General features: G+C 44.8%; 2 protein-coding genes and 1 pseudogene across 2 annotated transcripts in view; 1 reads left to right on the forward strand and 2 right to left on the reverse strand.

Annotated features, from left to right (window-relative positions):
• Nucleotides 1-1,467: 1,467 nt before the first annotated feature.
• Nucleotides 1,468-3,511, forward strand: NANOS1 (nanos C2HC-type zinc finger 1). The gene has a single exon (XM_027112727.1). The coding sequence runs from the start codon at nt 1,851-1,853 to the stop codon at nt 2,724-2,726; it is 876 nt and encodes a 291-aa protein (XP_026968528.1). The 5' UTR covers nt 1,468-1,850; the 3' UTR covers nt 2,727-3,511.
• Nucleotides 3,512-6,106: 2,595 nt separating this feature from the next.
• LOC113623461 (voltage-dependent anion-selective channel protein 2 pseudogene) lies at nt 6,107-7,379 on the reverse strand (annotated as a pseudogene).
• Nucleotides 7,380-7,826: 447 nt separating this feature from the next.
• EIF3A (eukaryotic translation initiation factor 3 subunit A) overlaps nt 7,827-15,816 on the reverse strand; it is a 33,566-nt gene continuing 25,576 nt past the window's right edge. Inside the window, exons 18-22 of the mRNA XM_027112728.1 lie at nt 14,736-14,824; nt 13,423-14,138; nt 10,837-11,038; nt 9,940-10,121; nt 7,827-9,063 (exon numbers count right to left, since the gene is read on the reverse strand). Of these exons, the coding sequence (XP_026968529.1) occupies nt 8,834-9,063; nt 9,940-10,121; nt 10,837-11,038; nt 13,423-14,138; nt 14,736-14,824 (1,419 nt within the window). The 3' untranslated portion in view covers nt 7,827-8,833. The remainder of the gene's footprint in view (nt 9,064-9,939; nt 10,122-10,836; nt 11,039-13,422; nt 14,139-14,735; nt 14,825-15,816) is intronic.

A 15,816-nucleotide genomic window follows, 5' to 3' on the forward strand; every position in this document is an offset into this window, starting at 1 on the left:
CTCGCTTCTCTTCTTCCAGTTTTCCCCGTGTGCTACACTAGATTTCTGCTGATGCATGCACAGACTCAAAGTCTGAAATACCTCCAGGTTCCATGATAGAGTGGGAAGGCCACCATGCCAGTCATGAAGAGGCCTGAGTCCTAGTTCTGGCTGTGACAAATTCACCGCGTGACCTTAAAGGAGCCCTTCTCTTCTCTGGGTCTCATTTTCTTCATCTGTAAAGTAAGATCGGAGTGAATAATCCCAAAGATCCCTTCCACTGCTAACATTCTGACTCACTCATTCATTCTAATGTTAACCTGTGCCAGCGCTAGGTTCTGGACATCCCCTCCTGGGCTATTCTAAACCTGCTGGGCACAGCCAGACCCATCAGCATAGCCTAATGACCGCTAATGACGGCTGCAACACCAGCCTCCCAGTCCTTGTTTCAATAGCCACAGCTCCTCCAGAGAGAGGAAGGAAAACCCTGCCCTGCCCCATGAAGCCAACTCTGCCTGCCAGCTCAGCCACCAGAGGAGGTGTTTTCCCTGTCCCACAGTACCCTACAAGAATCCTCCCAGTAGCTAATACCTTTCCTACTTTCCATCTTTTTAAAAAATGTATTGCCGCTTCTCCTGGGAAGGACATGACAACCTTGCAGCCACCTAATCAAGTCTTCTGATTTATTTTCCAAGTTTTTAGAAAAAAATTTTATTCATTTCAAAGTATTCAACTGTGACGCTGAATATGCTGTTATTCAAATTGCACATACACCTAAGATTTTAATACAGCCCCCCGCCCCGGGGTTGGGGGTGGGGCAGGGAGCGTGGGGAGCTATACACACACACACACACACACACACACACCAATCACTGTCCTAAGGCCGGAAGATTATCTGGCCCAGCCCGCATCCCCACCTGTCACCAGCTAATGGCCACCTAGTCTCGGAACACCTGTTGGGAGGTGCGTCGTGCTGTGGAAAAGTCCTGCGTCCTTCCACTACTTACTAGGCAAGAACCAAAACCTCTCTGAACCTCTCTGAGGTTTGTGCGAGGATTTCACCCAGTTGAAAGCTCTCCAAAACGCTGTGCAAACGGAAGTTACTTGATTGCTGGGCTGCTCTGACTTAAAAACTGCATCCTTAGGTCGCGCCAAGTCTTGCCTCCCCACGTCTTTTCTTGCCGATGCTGGTGAGAAGGAGAGAGGAGAGATAGGGGTTTCTCAGAAGGCAGAAGCCTAGCCCAGGGCACTAAAGGCTGGGAGGTGGGTCTCACCACCAGGCCGAGGGAGATTCAGGCCTGGTCATCGGTTCCAAACCCAGAGAATAAGGCTCAGGCTCAGGCGGGCCCCAGCAGCCGCCCCTCCCGTACTCCTCTCCCCTACTTTCCTCTCCCCTACCAGCTGCGCGGTAGGGCACGCCCCCTCCCCCGATTCACCAATCAGAGTCCGGAGCGGCGCCCGTGGCGCAGGGGGCTCAGGTCGGCAGCCAATTAGCGCAGCGGCCCGAGGCGGTGCCTCGCCCGCCCACTCCCAGAATGAAAGCCGCCCCGCAGCTGGCGAGGCTGGCGCAGCGCGTGGGGCGCGGGAGCCGCGCGGGCCGGAGCAGAGCGCGCTCACTGCCCGCCCGCCCGCCCCCCCGCGCGTCCGCCTCCGCTCCGCCTCGGTCCGGGGCACGGGCGAGGTGGCCGGGGCGGGGTAGGGCAGGGGGCAGGGCCAAGGCGACGAAGCCGGGGGCGGGGAGGAGCGGGGCGCGATAAAAGGCGGCGAAGCGGCCCCACCCCGAGGCAGGCCGGCGGGCAGGTTCAGCGCGTCCCTTCCGTCCGGCCCGCGCCGGCGGCGGGGAGGCGGCGCGAGCGGCCCGTAGCCCACCCATGGAGGCTTTTCCCTGGGCGCCCCGCTCGCCCCGCCGCGGCCGTGCACCCCCGCCCATGGCGCTCGTGCCTAGCGCCCGCTACGTGAGCTCCCAGCGCCCAGTGCACCCGCAACCCTTCAGCTCGTGGAACGACTACCTGGGGCTCGCCACGCTCATCACCAAGGCGGTGGATGGCGAGCCGCGCTTCGGCTGCGCCCGCGGCGGGGACGGTGGCGGCGAGGGTTCCCCGCCCTCCTCTTCTTCCTCGTCGTGCTGCTCCCCCCACGCTGGGGCCGGGCCCGGGACACTGGGGCCCGCGCTGGGGCCGCCCGACTACGACGAGGACGACGACGACGACGACAGCGACGAGCCGGGATCCCGGGGCCGCTACCTGGGGGGCGCGCTGGAGCTGCGCACGCTAGAGCTGTGCGCGGACCCCGCCGAGGCCGGGCTGCTGGAGGAGCGTTTTGCCGAGCTGAGCCCGTTCGCTAGTCGCGCCGCCGCCGTGCTGCTGGGCTGCGCCCCTGCCGCTGCTGCCACCGCCGAAGTGGCGCCGCGCGAGGAGCGGGCCGCGGCGTGGGCGGCTGAGCCCAGGCTGCACGCCGCCTCCGGGGCGGCCGCCGCCCGGCTGCTCAAGCCCGAGCTGCAGGTGTGTGTGTTCTGCCGGAACAACAAGGAGGCGGTGGCGCTCTACACCACCCACATCCTGAAGGGACCCGACGGGCGAGTGCTGTGCCCCGTGCTGCGCCGCTACACGTGCCCCCTGTGCGGCGCCAGTGGTGACAACGCACACACCATCAAGTACTGTCCGCTCTCCAAAGTGCCGCCGCCGCCCGCCACCCGCCCGCCGCCGCGCAGCGCCAGGGACGGCCTGCCCGGCAAGAAGCTGCGTTGAGGACCCGGGCTCCGGTCTGCTGCTGCCACCTGACGCCACCAGGGTCGCCGCCTGCCCACTCTCGTATTTGGTCTGCGCACTCTCTCTCCCTTGCTGCTGGGGAGCATGGAGTTCAGCAGTTGGCTTAACTTGGGATGTCGTCTTGGTTTTCTCAAAGGAAGCCGACGGTACTGAGTACTTTCCTGTCGAAGAGCGGTTGAGAGTAGACGCTAAAGTCTTGATTTATCTCTGGTTTGTGCACATCCAGACGGTGAAGGCTGGGTATTCCGCTAACTGAAATGTGGCAACTTAGAGGCGCTGTTTATTTATACGTCGACCTATTTTAGATGCGCATCAGTATGAAATTGTCTCAGTCTAATCTTGGATGTTTAATTTTATGAATGGAGGCACTTTATTAGGTCTAGAATATTTTTTTAAAAGCCTCTTAACTGGCGATTTTATGGAATGTCAGCAAAATGACTTTTATTGTTTGAAACAAGTAATATTTCTGTTGTCCTTAATCAGTTATTATAATTCCAGGCGAAGCAAGCCCCCCTGCCTGGTAGCATCATTAAGTGAAGGCTTAGTAAACTTTCCAGTATTAGTTTGGGTGGGTGTTCCCTCCTTGTGGCTTGTTTCTGTCCTAGCTGGATGTAGCAGGTAGAATACAGCTCCTTATCCTTTTATGTACCAGATCTTTTATTACTGAACGAGCAACTAGTGTTTTCCACCTTTAAAAGTCGTGCCAAGTTATAATGTTGTGTACACACTTGAAAATGGTGCTGTTTAAAAAAAGTGTGCATTTATACAGTATGTTAATTCATTAATCTTGCCTTTAACTCTGGTACTTGGCCTTTTGTCTATGCCCCCCACCCCATTCCAGTTTTGCAAAACATTTGTTACTCTTCAGATCAAAAGGGAGTAGTATTAATTCACTGCCTGAATTGCTCAATTTCAGGGTTCCTGAATAGTGGAAAGCTCATTCCAGCTGTTGCCTCTCAAACTAAATGTAAGATGGAATCCTTTGAGCTCTGGAAGGTCAATGTAATAACCTGGGTTCAGGAAGGTTCCACTCTGGGCTGTGTTGGCTTTAAGCATCAGAGGCAGTCCTCAAACTGGTATAAACACTAATTAAAGGAACTATTGTGGGGGGGAGGGCGGGAGACAAGGAACACAGCCTCTCTCATGTTCCCATTCTCACTGGAAGATTACCCTTCTCTTTCTGGAATCCCACCAGTTATCCATAAATGAGATTAAATCTAATCCTTAGCAAAGGTGCTTGACTCCTACTTTAACCTCCCACCCTCATTTTCAAATCCACTGTAGTGAGCACCACGCCATATCTACCATCAGGACAGACACAGAAGGCAAAAATGGAAATGAATTAAGATGAAGTCATCTGAAATGTATAAAATCACTCTCTGAAAATACCAGCAAGAGATTTAGTCTTATAGAGGTTCCAGGAGAGCTTAGCTAGGTTATTAAAAATTAGACTGCTTTCATGGTAAAAAAACTAACTTCCTCCACAGCCAATTTGCCTGATTTGAACATCCTTTGAAGCTGCTGTAACACTGGGGGGGCTTCCCTGGTGGCACAGTGGTTGAGAGTCCGCCTGCCGATGCAGGGGACACGGGTTCGTGCCCCGGTCCGGGAAGATCCCACATGCCGCAGAGCGGCTGGGCCCGTGAGCCATGGCCGCTGGGCCTGCGCGTCCGGAGCCTGTGCTCCGCAACGGGAGAGGCCACAACAGTGAGAGGCCCGCGTACCGCAAAAAAAAAAAAAATAACACTGGGGATAGCTATGAGCATTTATTGGTCAAAGGAAGGTGCATGGGCGGGGGATGGACAGGACGATTTCTTGGTCAGGAAAAGATAATCCACTTGACTAGGCCTAAACTCAAGTAGCTTAATAAAACCATGAAATTAACTTATTTTCTTCAGTTTTGCTAGAAAACATACCAGTTTAAATTAGACTTGCTTTTTAAGGAGTTTTCAGGTCAACATGAATTCCTGTTACCTCTTGCCACTGCTCTAATTGTACCTTTTCAAGAGTCATCATTAACTGAGAGGTGCATTCTCCAGACCAGAAGATATGGTTAAGGTGACTTATAACCATAATCAGCCCCCAAATCTGCCCGTTCTCCAGCTAACTTTAACTCCCAGTATTTTACGCATGAACAGGGAATATCAGTAGTTTTGCAGAGATCTCTTACGAAAAGTTTACTAACCACGCTAATACATTTAAAAGCAACTCTCAATCTGAAACATGTTTTAAACACTTGAAAAGCTAAATTTAGGGTAAAAGAAACCCAATTTTTTGAAGTGTTAAAAAGTATCCACAATAGTGTGATGAAGTTGTTTTCATAAGAACAGACTGCATATTTGGCCAAAAAAAAGTATGGAATCCTCAAAAGAGCTTCACCAACTGTGCAGGCACAGACTGCTTTATATTTTAAAATTATACCACAAATACACATGTACTTCAAAGAAAAATTTCAGTGTTAGTCCTAATTTTCTAATCTGTTCTTAGCTACAATATGAACATTCCATTAATTTCCTGTTAATTTCCTAATTAATTTCAATTAGACTTATGAAATCATGAATCAGTCTACAGCCAAATCATGCCACACCATATAGGCACCGACCTCCTCCTGGTAGCCACTATGGACAACTACTAGGATGTCAAGTCTTTTTTGGGCCGTTGTCTCTGCCCTCAGACCCATCCATATTGACACAAATAATACCCCCATCTAAAAATGCAGAAGTCAGACTTCCCTGGTGGCGCAGTGGTTGAGAGTCCGCCTGCTGATGCAGGGGACACGAGTTCGTGCCGCGGTCTGGGAAGATCCCACATGCCACGGGGCCGCTGAGCCTGCGCGTCCAGAGCCTGTGCTCCGCAACGGGAGAGGCCACAACAACAGTGAGAGGCCCACATACCGCAAAAAAAATAATAAATAATAAAAATAAAAATGCAGAAACCACTGGCAACATGGAAGACAGTGAGTAGGTTGGTCTTTCAGCTTTCCTTTGACACCTGTGAATAAACAGTGGGGGAGGGGGTAAGGTGGTGAGGCCTTGAGAGTGGAAACCTAAGAGCAGGATCACAGCAGCTGCAGACTATTCTGCCTTTACCCTGTGCTCTGATTCCAATACCCAAGACAAAGAACTTGGGACACTCATCTGTAACTCATCTAAACAAACTAGCGTAAATGAATCGTCTGCTGCGGTCTATCTGTGATGGCCCAGGCACAGTCCTGTTCTAGTAACTTAAGACAGAGCAGGTTACTGCCCCAAGTTTTTTCACTTGTTACAAAAGATAAGACCCTCTCCTCACAAAAGAGGACCTTTTAAGACTTTCACTTGTTTGAAATCCAGATATTAAGAAAAATGTTTTTTAAAGTGTTTTTTTTTCAGTTTTCATAAAGGTCTATTTCATTATTGGTGGGTAGCGCATTTAACAGTTAAATACATTTAAATAATGTAGAGGTGGCTGCAGCATTGGTAACTAGATAACCAATTCAACTAGAAACCAGCTAACAAGTAACTGCCTAAATATTTAAAACACAGCTCTTTAGATCATCCTTTGGTTTGATCACCTTCCTGGGTGGAGGCGGGGGAAGCCTGCTGGTGACACTGGAAATATATTAAGGCCATGTCTTCTGATATCCATTCCCAGAGGTTTCTTTCAGCTGGATTAAAGCCTCCAGCTCCAGGGCAAGCCCAAGGTTGTGGCCCCCAGCATTAATGCTCTTCCCATCTACCAGAGCAGACAGTTAAGTTTCACACCAGGCCTCAGAGTCTGAGTGTAGCCCATTCCAACTGAACTGGAGTTGTTGACTTTTGCAGAAATGGAGGCAGTGAGATCCAAACGATATTTGGCTGCAATGCCAAAGCGAGTGCAGTTGGTTCCTGATGTCCAAGCAAGGTTTAATGAAGTGTCAAGATCTTCACATACTTCTTGATAAACTGATCCTCCAAATTCCGTCCCATCATTGACCTTAGTGTGTAGCTGGAAGTCCCCAGTCCTGTAGCCCACTGCAAGGTTATTCCTTGTCAGCTTTGACTTGGCACTATCAAAGGTCATCTGGTACCCAGCAAGCCAGCCCTCATAACCAAAGACTGCTGAACCGTGGATTGCAGGTCCAGCAAAGTCAACACCACAACCAAGGTTTATAAATTCCCTCTTGTAAGAAGACTTGATTTTACCACGTTTCTTTCCTGTGTTTGGTGAAAAGGTGGTATCAAATGTCAGTTTCAAACCTTGACAAATCTGGTCTTCAAGAGCGATTTCAGAGTATTATCAGTGTTGCACTTTTCTGTGAAAGTCAGACCACACTCACACCATTTATATTTGGTCTCCAAGGTCCCGGTAACTTTACCAGTGTCTGCATTAGATGAACCAGATGTTGAGAATTCCATGCCACTGCATGACTTTGTTTTCACATCCATTTTCACCAACCCAAAACCAAATCCTTGGTTGAAAATAACTCTGGCAGCTTTGCCAAGGTCAGCATATGATGGGAGGAATACACATTGGCTGCGGGCAGTTCTGTCCGTAGGTCGCTATGGCGAGGCCAAGGGGAGAGATGATCCGGTGGTCTCCTGGGGGGGAGGGGGAGGCGCCGCTGCCACCCCGCTAGCAGCTGAGGCTGCTCGGCTCGCTCGGGGTCCGGCTGCATCTGATTAAGTTTTAAAAAAGCATCAATACTCCCTCTTCTGGCCTTAGGGCTATACCAACAGAAATTCTCACCACTACTCACACCAGGAAGAATATAAGTGCCTACAGCCACTATAAATTTGCAACTAACATTCTGTGAAACCAATTATGATTTTTCTAATTTCAAGGGAAAACCCAAGATGTACTGCACACACACCGTACTCACAGAGAGGACAGCTTTACAAGGAAACTAAGGGGTTCATCAAGGAACAGAGGAGGACGTTTTAGTGGAAACATCCTAGCCACGTTTGCTTTCTGTTATATTTAGGTTATGTTCTTTGATACCCAACAGTGAAAAATTTAACAGCACTGGTAAAAACTCAAGTGAAAAAACCTCAACTGAATACGCAAGCTCAGCATTATAAACAAAAACACTTTGACTGTAACCACAAATCAACACTAAAACAAATTCTCTAAGTATTTTATTTATCATTGAAGAAAAAACACAGCAGCAAGTTCTGTGTTGGCTTCAATAAGACCAAATAGTTAATCTTTAACATAGCTACTACACTCCAGAATTGAAGTCAACACAGTCATTACTACAAATTACCTGGTGAAAGAATCTATCCCGAAGAGAAAGGAAATTAGGAAAAACAATTTAAACAATTCCTCCAAACCACACATTTATAAATATTGTCATATTTAAAATGCTTGAAAGGCATGAATTCTCCATAAATGGAAAAGCGGTTTGCTATTGGCAACAGAAAAAAACTCAGCAACAGTTTACCAAATGCTTTAAAATGTAAAAGCTGTATGTATCTGTTCTGGATTCACACTTTAGCAGTATTCTTGTCATTACAATAATGACTGCAAATTGGTTTATACTCACCTTCTCTCAAGTAAAATCTACCGAAAATTCCTTTGTATCCGGTGTGTGTAATGCTTACTGCACTTACAGTAAACCTAAAAACTTTCTAAATTTAGTAAATAGTAAATACCTCAAAATACCTAGAGGTACGTCTCAACCGCTAGTGGTGTGAGAATTGTTTCAGCTCTCTGCTTTAGCGTCTTCAAATACATTTTCTATAACAGAATCTTACTTCATTCCAAATTAATATCAGGTATTTCGAAATCAAAGAAAAAAGATCAGTTCTATACCAAGATACGGGTGTTACTGAATACCTGAAGAATTCCCATTTTAAATTTATTTTTTAGTTTTTCTTTTTTGTAAACAAATGATTGATGAAACAATGCAACACCTCAAATTCCAAAAAATGGCATGGTTTTCCAACCTTCTGTGGATACGGTGCATGATCAACCTATTACATAGGGTTAATACAAGTTCATGCTTTTTGTGTTATGGCGAGACATTAAAGAGTCCAATTTAGATTGGTTGAAGCACAAGTATAATAATTCCTTGAATGTGATCAAACCTATGTGAAGACATGAGTCTGAGTCCATTATCTTGAGATTTAACGTCGTACTGTGGTCCATCCATCTTCATCAGTCTCATTTTTAGTGCGACGAAGAGATTCCCTATCTTTCTCAGCTCTCCATGAGGTCTTCTCTTTTTCACCCTCTCTGTCTCGGTCTCGATCTCTTTCTCGATCTCTTGAAAGAGCTGCAGGAGGAACACGACGAGGGGCATCCCGCTCTTCTGCCCGGTCATCTTTCCTGTCATCAGCACGTCTCCAAGAACTTACTTTTAATTTAAAAAAAAGGAGAGAGAATAAATTTGTACTGTATGCTATTAGCTCAGAGTAAACAGAACTGAAGCAAAAGGAATGCCTCAAATTACTTGGAAATCCTGTACTGAAGATAGTGACAGAGAATCATTTAAAAAAACAAAACAAAACAATAAAAGCTAAATAAATACACTTTAATCATTTTGATACAATTTCTGAAAAACCTTCAAAACAATATACAGACTTAGAAATATAAGTTGCAAGCAAGAAGAAATCACCGGCCTGGGAAGTGTCCTAATTTTTTTTTTAATTTAGGATAAGGTGACAAAAATCTGGCTGAATAAAAATTTTTTAAAGGATTTTTGGCTCCTGTTGAAGAAGATTTAACAGCAAATAAATGAAACAATATATTTCATTACGGCTATCGAAGAAGAAATACCCTTACAATCTGGTTTGTAACAAACCAAATAGTAAAAGCTTGTGAGGCAACTACGTAAGTGCTACGGTCATTTTAAACAAAGCATTTTTTACTAAAGCTTCCATTGTTACAATTCCAGAGGAAGAATGTTTTACACTTTGTGCTTATCTACCAGGACCTTACTTCTTTCCTTCTTTACATAAAATAAACTCTTTTTGTAAAATCAATATAGGTATTGCTTACTACACCATTGAATTAGTCTACTACTATACTTTAAATTTAAAGATGAGCTAAACTTCACAAAGCAACCAGTGAGTAAGTTTGTGAGAACCTTGAACTCTAAATGAAATAAAAGATCTACGTGTCCATCTTGTTTTTGGTGTTCATACAAATTTAAGACATAGCAAAACCCCAAATTCCCTCATATATTATGGCTCTCCAGGGTTCAGCGGTCATACAGAAAGAACATCTCTACCTTCCTCACGCTCTGGTCTGAGAGGAGGTCCTCTTCGGTCTCTGTCATCTCGCCTCTCTCTCAGATCACGGCGCTCATCCCTCTCCCGACGGCGGTCATCCCGCTCCCTGTCGTCACGACGACTTGCATCTCTCCAGCTTGAAGATTCCTCAGCTGGTCCTCTTCTCCAGCCAGCTTCATCCCTGTAGCCATTCAAAATGACACGTTAAGTTCTGTCATTAGACTCTACGGGTTAATTTTAAGTGAATATATCACATCCAAGTTAGCAAATAGTAACAGGAATAGTTTAAACTCGTGACTTGACCTCCAACTGATGCCTCAGGCATGGAGGTCAAATGAGAACACCTGGCTCTGCACTGTCCAACACAGTAGTCATTACTCACTCCAAATGCTCAACAGTCAAACGTGACTGCTGGTTACCAGACAAACATTACATATACAGGACATTTTCATCCTTGCAGGAAACTGTACTGAACTGTACTACTGTACTGGTCTAGATTAGTACAAAGCCACTTTGACCAGAGGAAGTAAGCTAGAATTCTTACTACTAATAAAAGTAAAGAGGCTTTTAATAATTTAAAGGCAATAAACTGACCTCAACCACAAGGGAAAAGCAACTGGCAGTGAAGAACCTCGACTGGTTCCACTGCCATAGAGCTACACAGCCCACAGCCAGCCACACAGCTCCAGCCTCCATGTCCTCACTCTGTAGAGAGGGAACTGGTTCAATTAAGATGACCTCTAATTTTTTTTAAATCTACACTATGATTCTACTAGATAAATTGGGGGAAGTGAAGGGGATGAGCACCATTTTTCAAAAATAGTTGGGAATGCATAAGAGAGCATTAAAAGAATCCTAACTGTAATGACACTTTTTTTTTAATTAGAATATCAAACCTTGGCCGTCTGAAGCGGTCCTCTCGATCCCCATCTCTCTCTCTGTCTCTTTCTCTCTCCGGATCCCTGTCGTTCTCATCACGATCTTGATTATCTCGGTCTCTCTCTTTTTCCCTATCCCATTCACGGTCTTCTGATGGTCTCGATTCTCGAGGTGGACCCCAACTCTCTTCTCTGGCTTTTTCTTTCTCTCTCCATCCACCTACGTTTTTAAAAAAAGAAAAAAAATTTCCACTCAAGAAACAGATTGGCAGCCGTAAATCTTGACGTTAACCCATCACCATTACAGATGCTAATGAAGACGCTCTGCCTCATTTTTAAAACACCAACTCAATTCATTTACCTCATTTCATGGAACCACCAACTCCTATTTATGACTACCTATTATTGTTTTTCTAACATATAACATATAGGAACTTTTATAGCCTGGGTTAAATGTTCCACATGCAGAGATTTCAGGGATAAAAATCTGTTCTGACGGTAAAGACAAGTCATTTAAGCAGAAAACTCAAAGGGTAAGGGGTAGGATCTAGACCTCTGAGAGGCAGAACCCCAACTACTAGTTCATTTATACCTTGCAACATTTTCAAAACCTTTCTAACTAAAGACTCTTTCCTTTCACACTCATGCCCCTCACCATTTACCACTCATAAAAAGTCCTGAAATAAGGATAAATCCTTTGGCCCTGCTCAATATCTCACACTTAGCCATGGGATGTCCAAATCCAGAAACAATATATACATGTACACACACATACACACGCATGCACAAAAAGAAACCAAAGGAAGCAGAGATTTCAATGAAAATGTATCACAGCTGCAAGGCTAATAATTATTATTGTCACTAACATTTATATTACTGCGTGCCACAGAACTAGTCTAACGCCTCTGCCTGTATTAGCTCATTCAATCCTACCCATAGTGCTGAGCTAAGCAGATTATTCCATACTTGCTAATTTGCTACTTGCTAAAATCTATAATCCCAAAATTAATACTCTAGCACTTTTACAAGTCACTCGCAGACACATACAGAGTGGCGAAATATTTGAGTCGCCTGACGGGCCTGTTCTCAGCTGAGGACAACAAGACAATGCTGTTTTCTTGCTGCAGCTCTCCTACTTTAAACAAGTAGCCTTTTGGTGATCTAGTTAGTACCACATTTTTGTGCTTTCTGTTGGTGATTTCAGTTTTTAAGTGCACCACCAGCCCTACGCCCCAGCAGTCCCAAGCACAAGAAGGCAATGGATATGCCTTAGGGAAAAAGTAAATGTGTTAGATAAGCTTCTTTCAGGAATGAGTTACAGTGCTGTTGGCCATAAGTTCAACGCTAATGAATCAATAACATACATTAAATAAAGTGTCTTTAAACAGAAAAATAAAACAAGGTTATGTGTTGACTGCTTGAAAAACTGACCAGAGGGCTCACAGAAACCTAACCTGGTACTTCCCTTAAGAGCAATGGTTCAGTATTCACTGACTTTATATTACATTAACTATCACAAATTAATGAGAATCTACTATACTGTTATCCCCATTTTACACAAGGCACAGAAAAGTTAGGTGGCTTTCTCAAAGTCACAAAGCTTCACAGTGGAATGAAGTGAGAAGAAGCACAAGTATGCCACAGAAACCACTAAGGATAAAGGGCAGGAAGCTGCTCAAATCTGCATTTAGAACAAATTACAATGGTTACTGAAAAGATGGAAGAAAAAGGATGAAAGAGCAAAGAACTCCCATCTTATACAATTAGATGGACAGTGGTGCCCCTGAAGTGTGTATGTGTGTGTGTATTGGAGAAGGCGGGGGTTCAGTTTTGATGGGTTGAGTTGGAAGTGTCAGTAACACTTACAGGTGCAATATAAAGTTGGAAACACAGGTCTGAAGGTAAGGGGAGAAGTCATCTGGGGAAGACAGTAGCAGAAGTCACAGACCTGTATACATTACTCAAGAATAATAAAAAGTATGAAAGGATGAGCAGGCCTAAGACTGACAAAGTAAAGAAATGGGCTCCTCTCATGAACATAATCCCATGGTTGGCAAGAGTACAGATAAATGTTTAGTTAAGTATATTTTGTTTTTCATTATTTATATGAGGAGGCTAGTCCAGGACAGAACCTGAAGAACACCGATACTTAGGGACGGGTACAGAAGGAAGGGCCCTCAAAGAAGCAGTCAACAAGGAAGAAGGAAAACAAAGTGCATGTATCACTAAAGCAGTAAAGCGGGTGAAGCTAGTTGTTTTGGTGTGAAAGATCTCAGAGGCAAGCTTTTGACATAAAAGTCACTGCAGAAATATTCAAGGAAAGATAAAAGACCAGTTTATCTAAAAATCGTAGTAACATGGCCCAACCTCTGTCATAAGCCTGTTAAAATTTCACTTTTTGCATTTGAAAAGAACGCTTCTTACTTAACAATCAAACTGTAATTTGTCACCTGAGATCTGATCTCCTTGTTTGAAATAACTTGCTATCCTCTACAGAACAGTGGAGATTAGCTGGTGCAGAATTTCACGTTGTATTTGCAAACAAATCAAGCAGATTACATCTATAAAGCATCCAATCTGGTTTCTTGAATACCAGAATTTTACCTGGTTTGACAAATGGTCTCCAGGGACCAGGTCTTGAGTCATCACCCCTTCTGGGAATCCGATCGTCATCAGCCCGTCTTGAGATCCGATCATCATCTGTGTTTCTCCAAGGCCCCCTGTCATCATCTGCACCGCGCCTGGAAAATCTGTCATCATCTGCACTGCGCCTGGAAAATCTGTCATCGTCGGTATTCCGCCAAGGTCCTCGATCGTCATCCAGCCCACGCCTGGGACCCCGGTCATCATCCACGCCCCGCCTGGGACGGTCGTCATCAGCGTTCCGCCAGGATGACCTCTCCTCATCCGCACCTCCTCGGCGCAGCCCCCGGTCCTCATCCAGCCCACGCCTAGGTCCTCTGTCCTCATCAGCTGTTCGCCAGCTGCCTCTGTCCTCATCCAGTCCTCGTCTAGGTGGTCTGTCATCATCCGCCTGACGCCAGCTAGCCCTGTCTTCATCGCCAATTCGTCTGGAAGGCCTGTCGTCATCTGCATTACGCCAAAAAGGCCGGTCATCGTCTGCCCCTCGGCGAGAGAACCGATCTTCATCAGGACCACGTCTTGGGCCTCTGTCGTCATCCATGCCACGCCGGGGAACCCGATCATCATCTGGTCTAAGAGAGGACTCTCTCTCTTCTTCATCCCCCAAACGCTTTGGTCGATCTTCATCTCTTCTTTGAGGCCTCTCTTCATCCCGCCCTTCTCCACGTCTCCACTCCCTACAGAGTAACAACCCAAACATCTTTAAGAGTAAATTTTCTTCAAAGCAGGTGATCTTTTTGGGAGTGATGTTACTCACTTCTAAAAATCACTTCAGTCTAAATTCATTTATCCTACTCCTAAAAGAGTATGTTCCACTAAAAAACAACATGAATCCAAAATCTTACATCAACAATTAATTAAACCAATAAGCAGACAAGTGCCTTTAAAAGGTTATCTGCAAAAAAAAAAAAAAAAAAAAAAAAAAGGTTATCTGCACTTTATGAGGAATACCTTAGCAATTTCTAAATCTATTACTACAAGCTTTCAAAACGATGAGAAAAATGTTATGGAACTGTTCATTCTTACTCTAACCTCAATACTATTAGTTTAGGGAATTAAAAAGAAAAAAAAAAACTGAAGCACATATTTCCCAAGATATTTATAAGTCAGTAATTACAGCAGCACTGAAGCAAACATTTCAGTAACAGACATGTGTACAATTCTTCATGACTCCCTTTTCCCCACCCCTACAAATAAACCAAATGAGAAAAACACTGATAAGATATTAACAGGATCTATGATTTGTTGGTACTATTTTCCTTAACTCTACTTACTTCTCTGGTGGGCCTCTTCTCCACTCAGAATCTACTTCAGGTACTTTTCTCCATGTGCCTTCTGCATCTCTATCACCCCAACGAGGGTCCTACATTGAGCAAAGGTAATGAGAGGCACTACATTAGCAACACTACTGATCAACATATAAACTGAACAGGAATCTCAAAGAGCCAGTAACAAGAGGACAAAGAGATGAAAAGAATAAGTGAAACTTTAAAAGAGATGGACTGTGAAAGGCCAGAAGAAAAGGAGAAAAAATTTCCCTAAGTTAAGGAAATTCTATCTGCTCTAAGTAAATTGAATCCTGACTGACAGGGCACACATGCCAAAACGGGTGAATAACAGACCATATGCTCAGAGCTTCCAAGGAATAAAGCAGAGTATCTACAAAAGTAACACGACCAAGACTATTATCAAGAACCCTCCTCCCATTATGTACTAGGACCCTGAGCACAGGTCTCTATAAACTTCTGGAGGAGGATGACTTTGAACTGGCCAAACCAATGAACCATTATTCAACTGAGAGAGAAAAACAAAACCTCTTTTGAGACATACACAAAAATACTTGATAAAATATACACTCTACAAAACAACTTATCTGCAAAGGGGAAAAGGTGATAAACAGTGTAAACATATTTTAAACTAAATCATGTTGCCAACAAGGTTGTAAAACTGTTAAATGATTTCTAAATAGAGAGATTAGCATTGTTTTAATGCACTAGAGGCAATAAAACTTAAGGTGTGCTCAAAATTTTGTTCTGTTCTGAAGAGAGGGAAGAGTTCTCAAAATTTACACACTGCAGTTTAGACTTTGAAAAGAACAGATGGTAATCACTAAAAGAATAGAGAAAAGCACAACAAATGAGCTGAGAAAACTTCTGAAGTTTGGCTTAAAGAAAGGAAGGGGTGAGTGGCAGGGACATGGAAGCAAATAAAAAACACCAAACCAAATGTCAGGAATAAAGCCTCATATACTAGTTACCATGTTAAACATTAAGAGATAACTAAAGACTCTCCAACTGAAAGGGAAGAGGGGGGCCCACAAACAGAAACAACAAAAAAAAGGACGAACACAGAATT

This window comes from Aethalodelphis obliquidens, unplaced genomic scaffold (assembly GCF_003676395.1).
Source record: "Aethalodelphis obliquidens isolate GAN/ISIS:26980383/991018 unplaced genomic scaffold, ASM367639v1 scaffold11, whole genome shotgun sequence".
Lineage (NCBI taxonomy): Eukaryota > Metazoa > Chordata > Mammalia > Artiodactyla > Delphinidae > Aethalodelphis > Aethalodelphis obliquidens.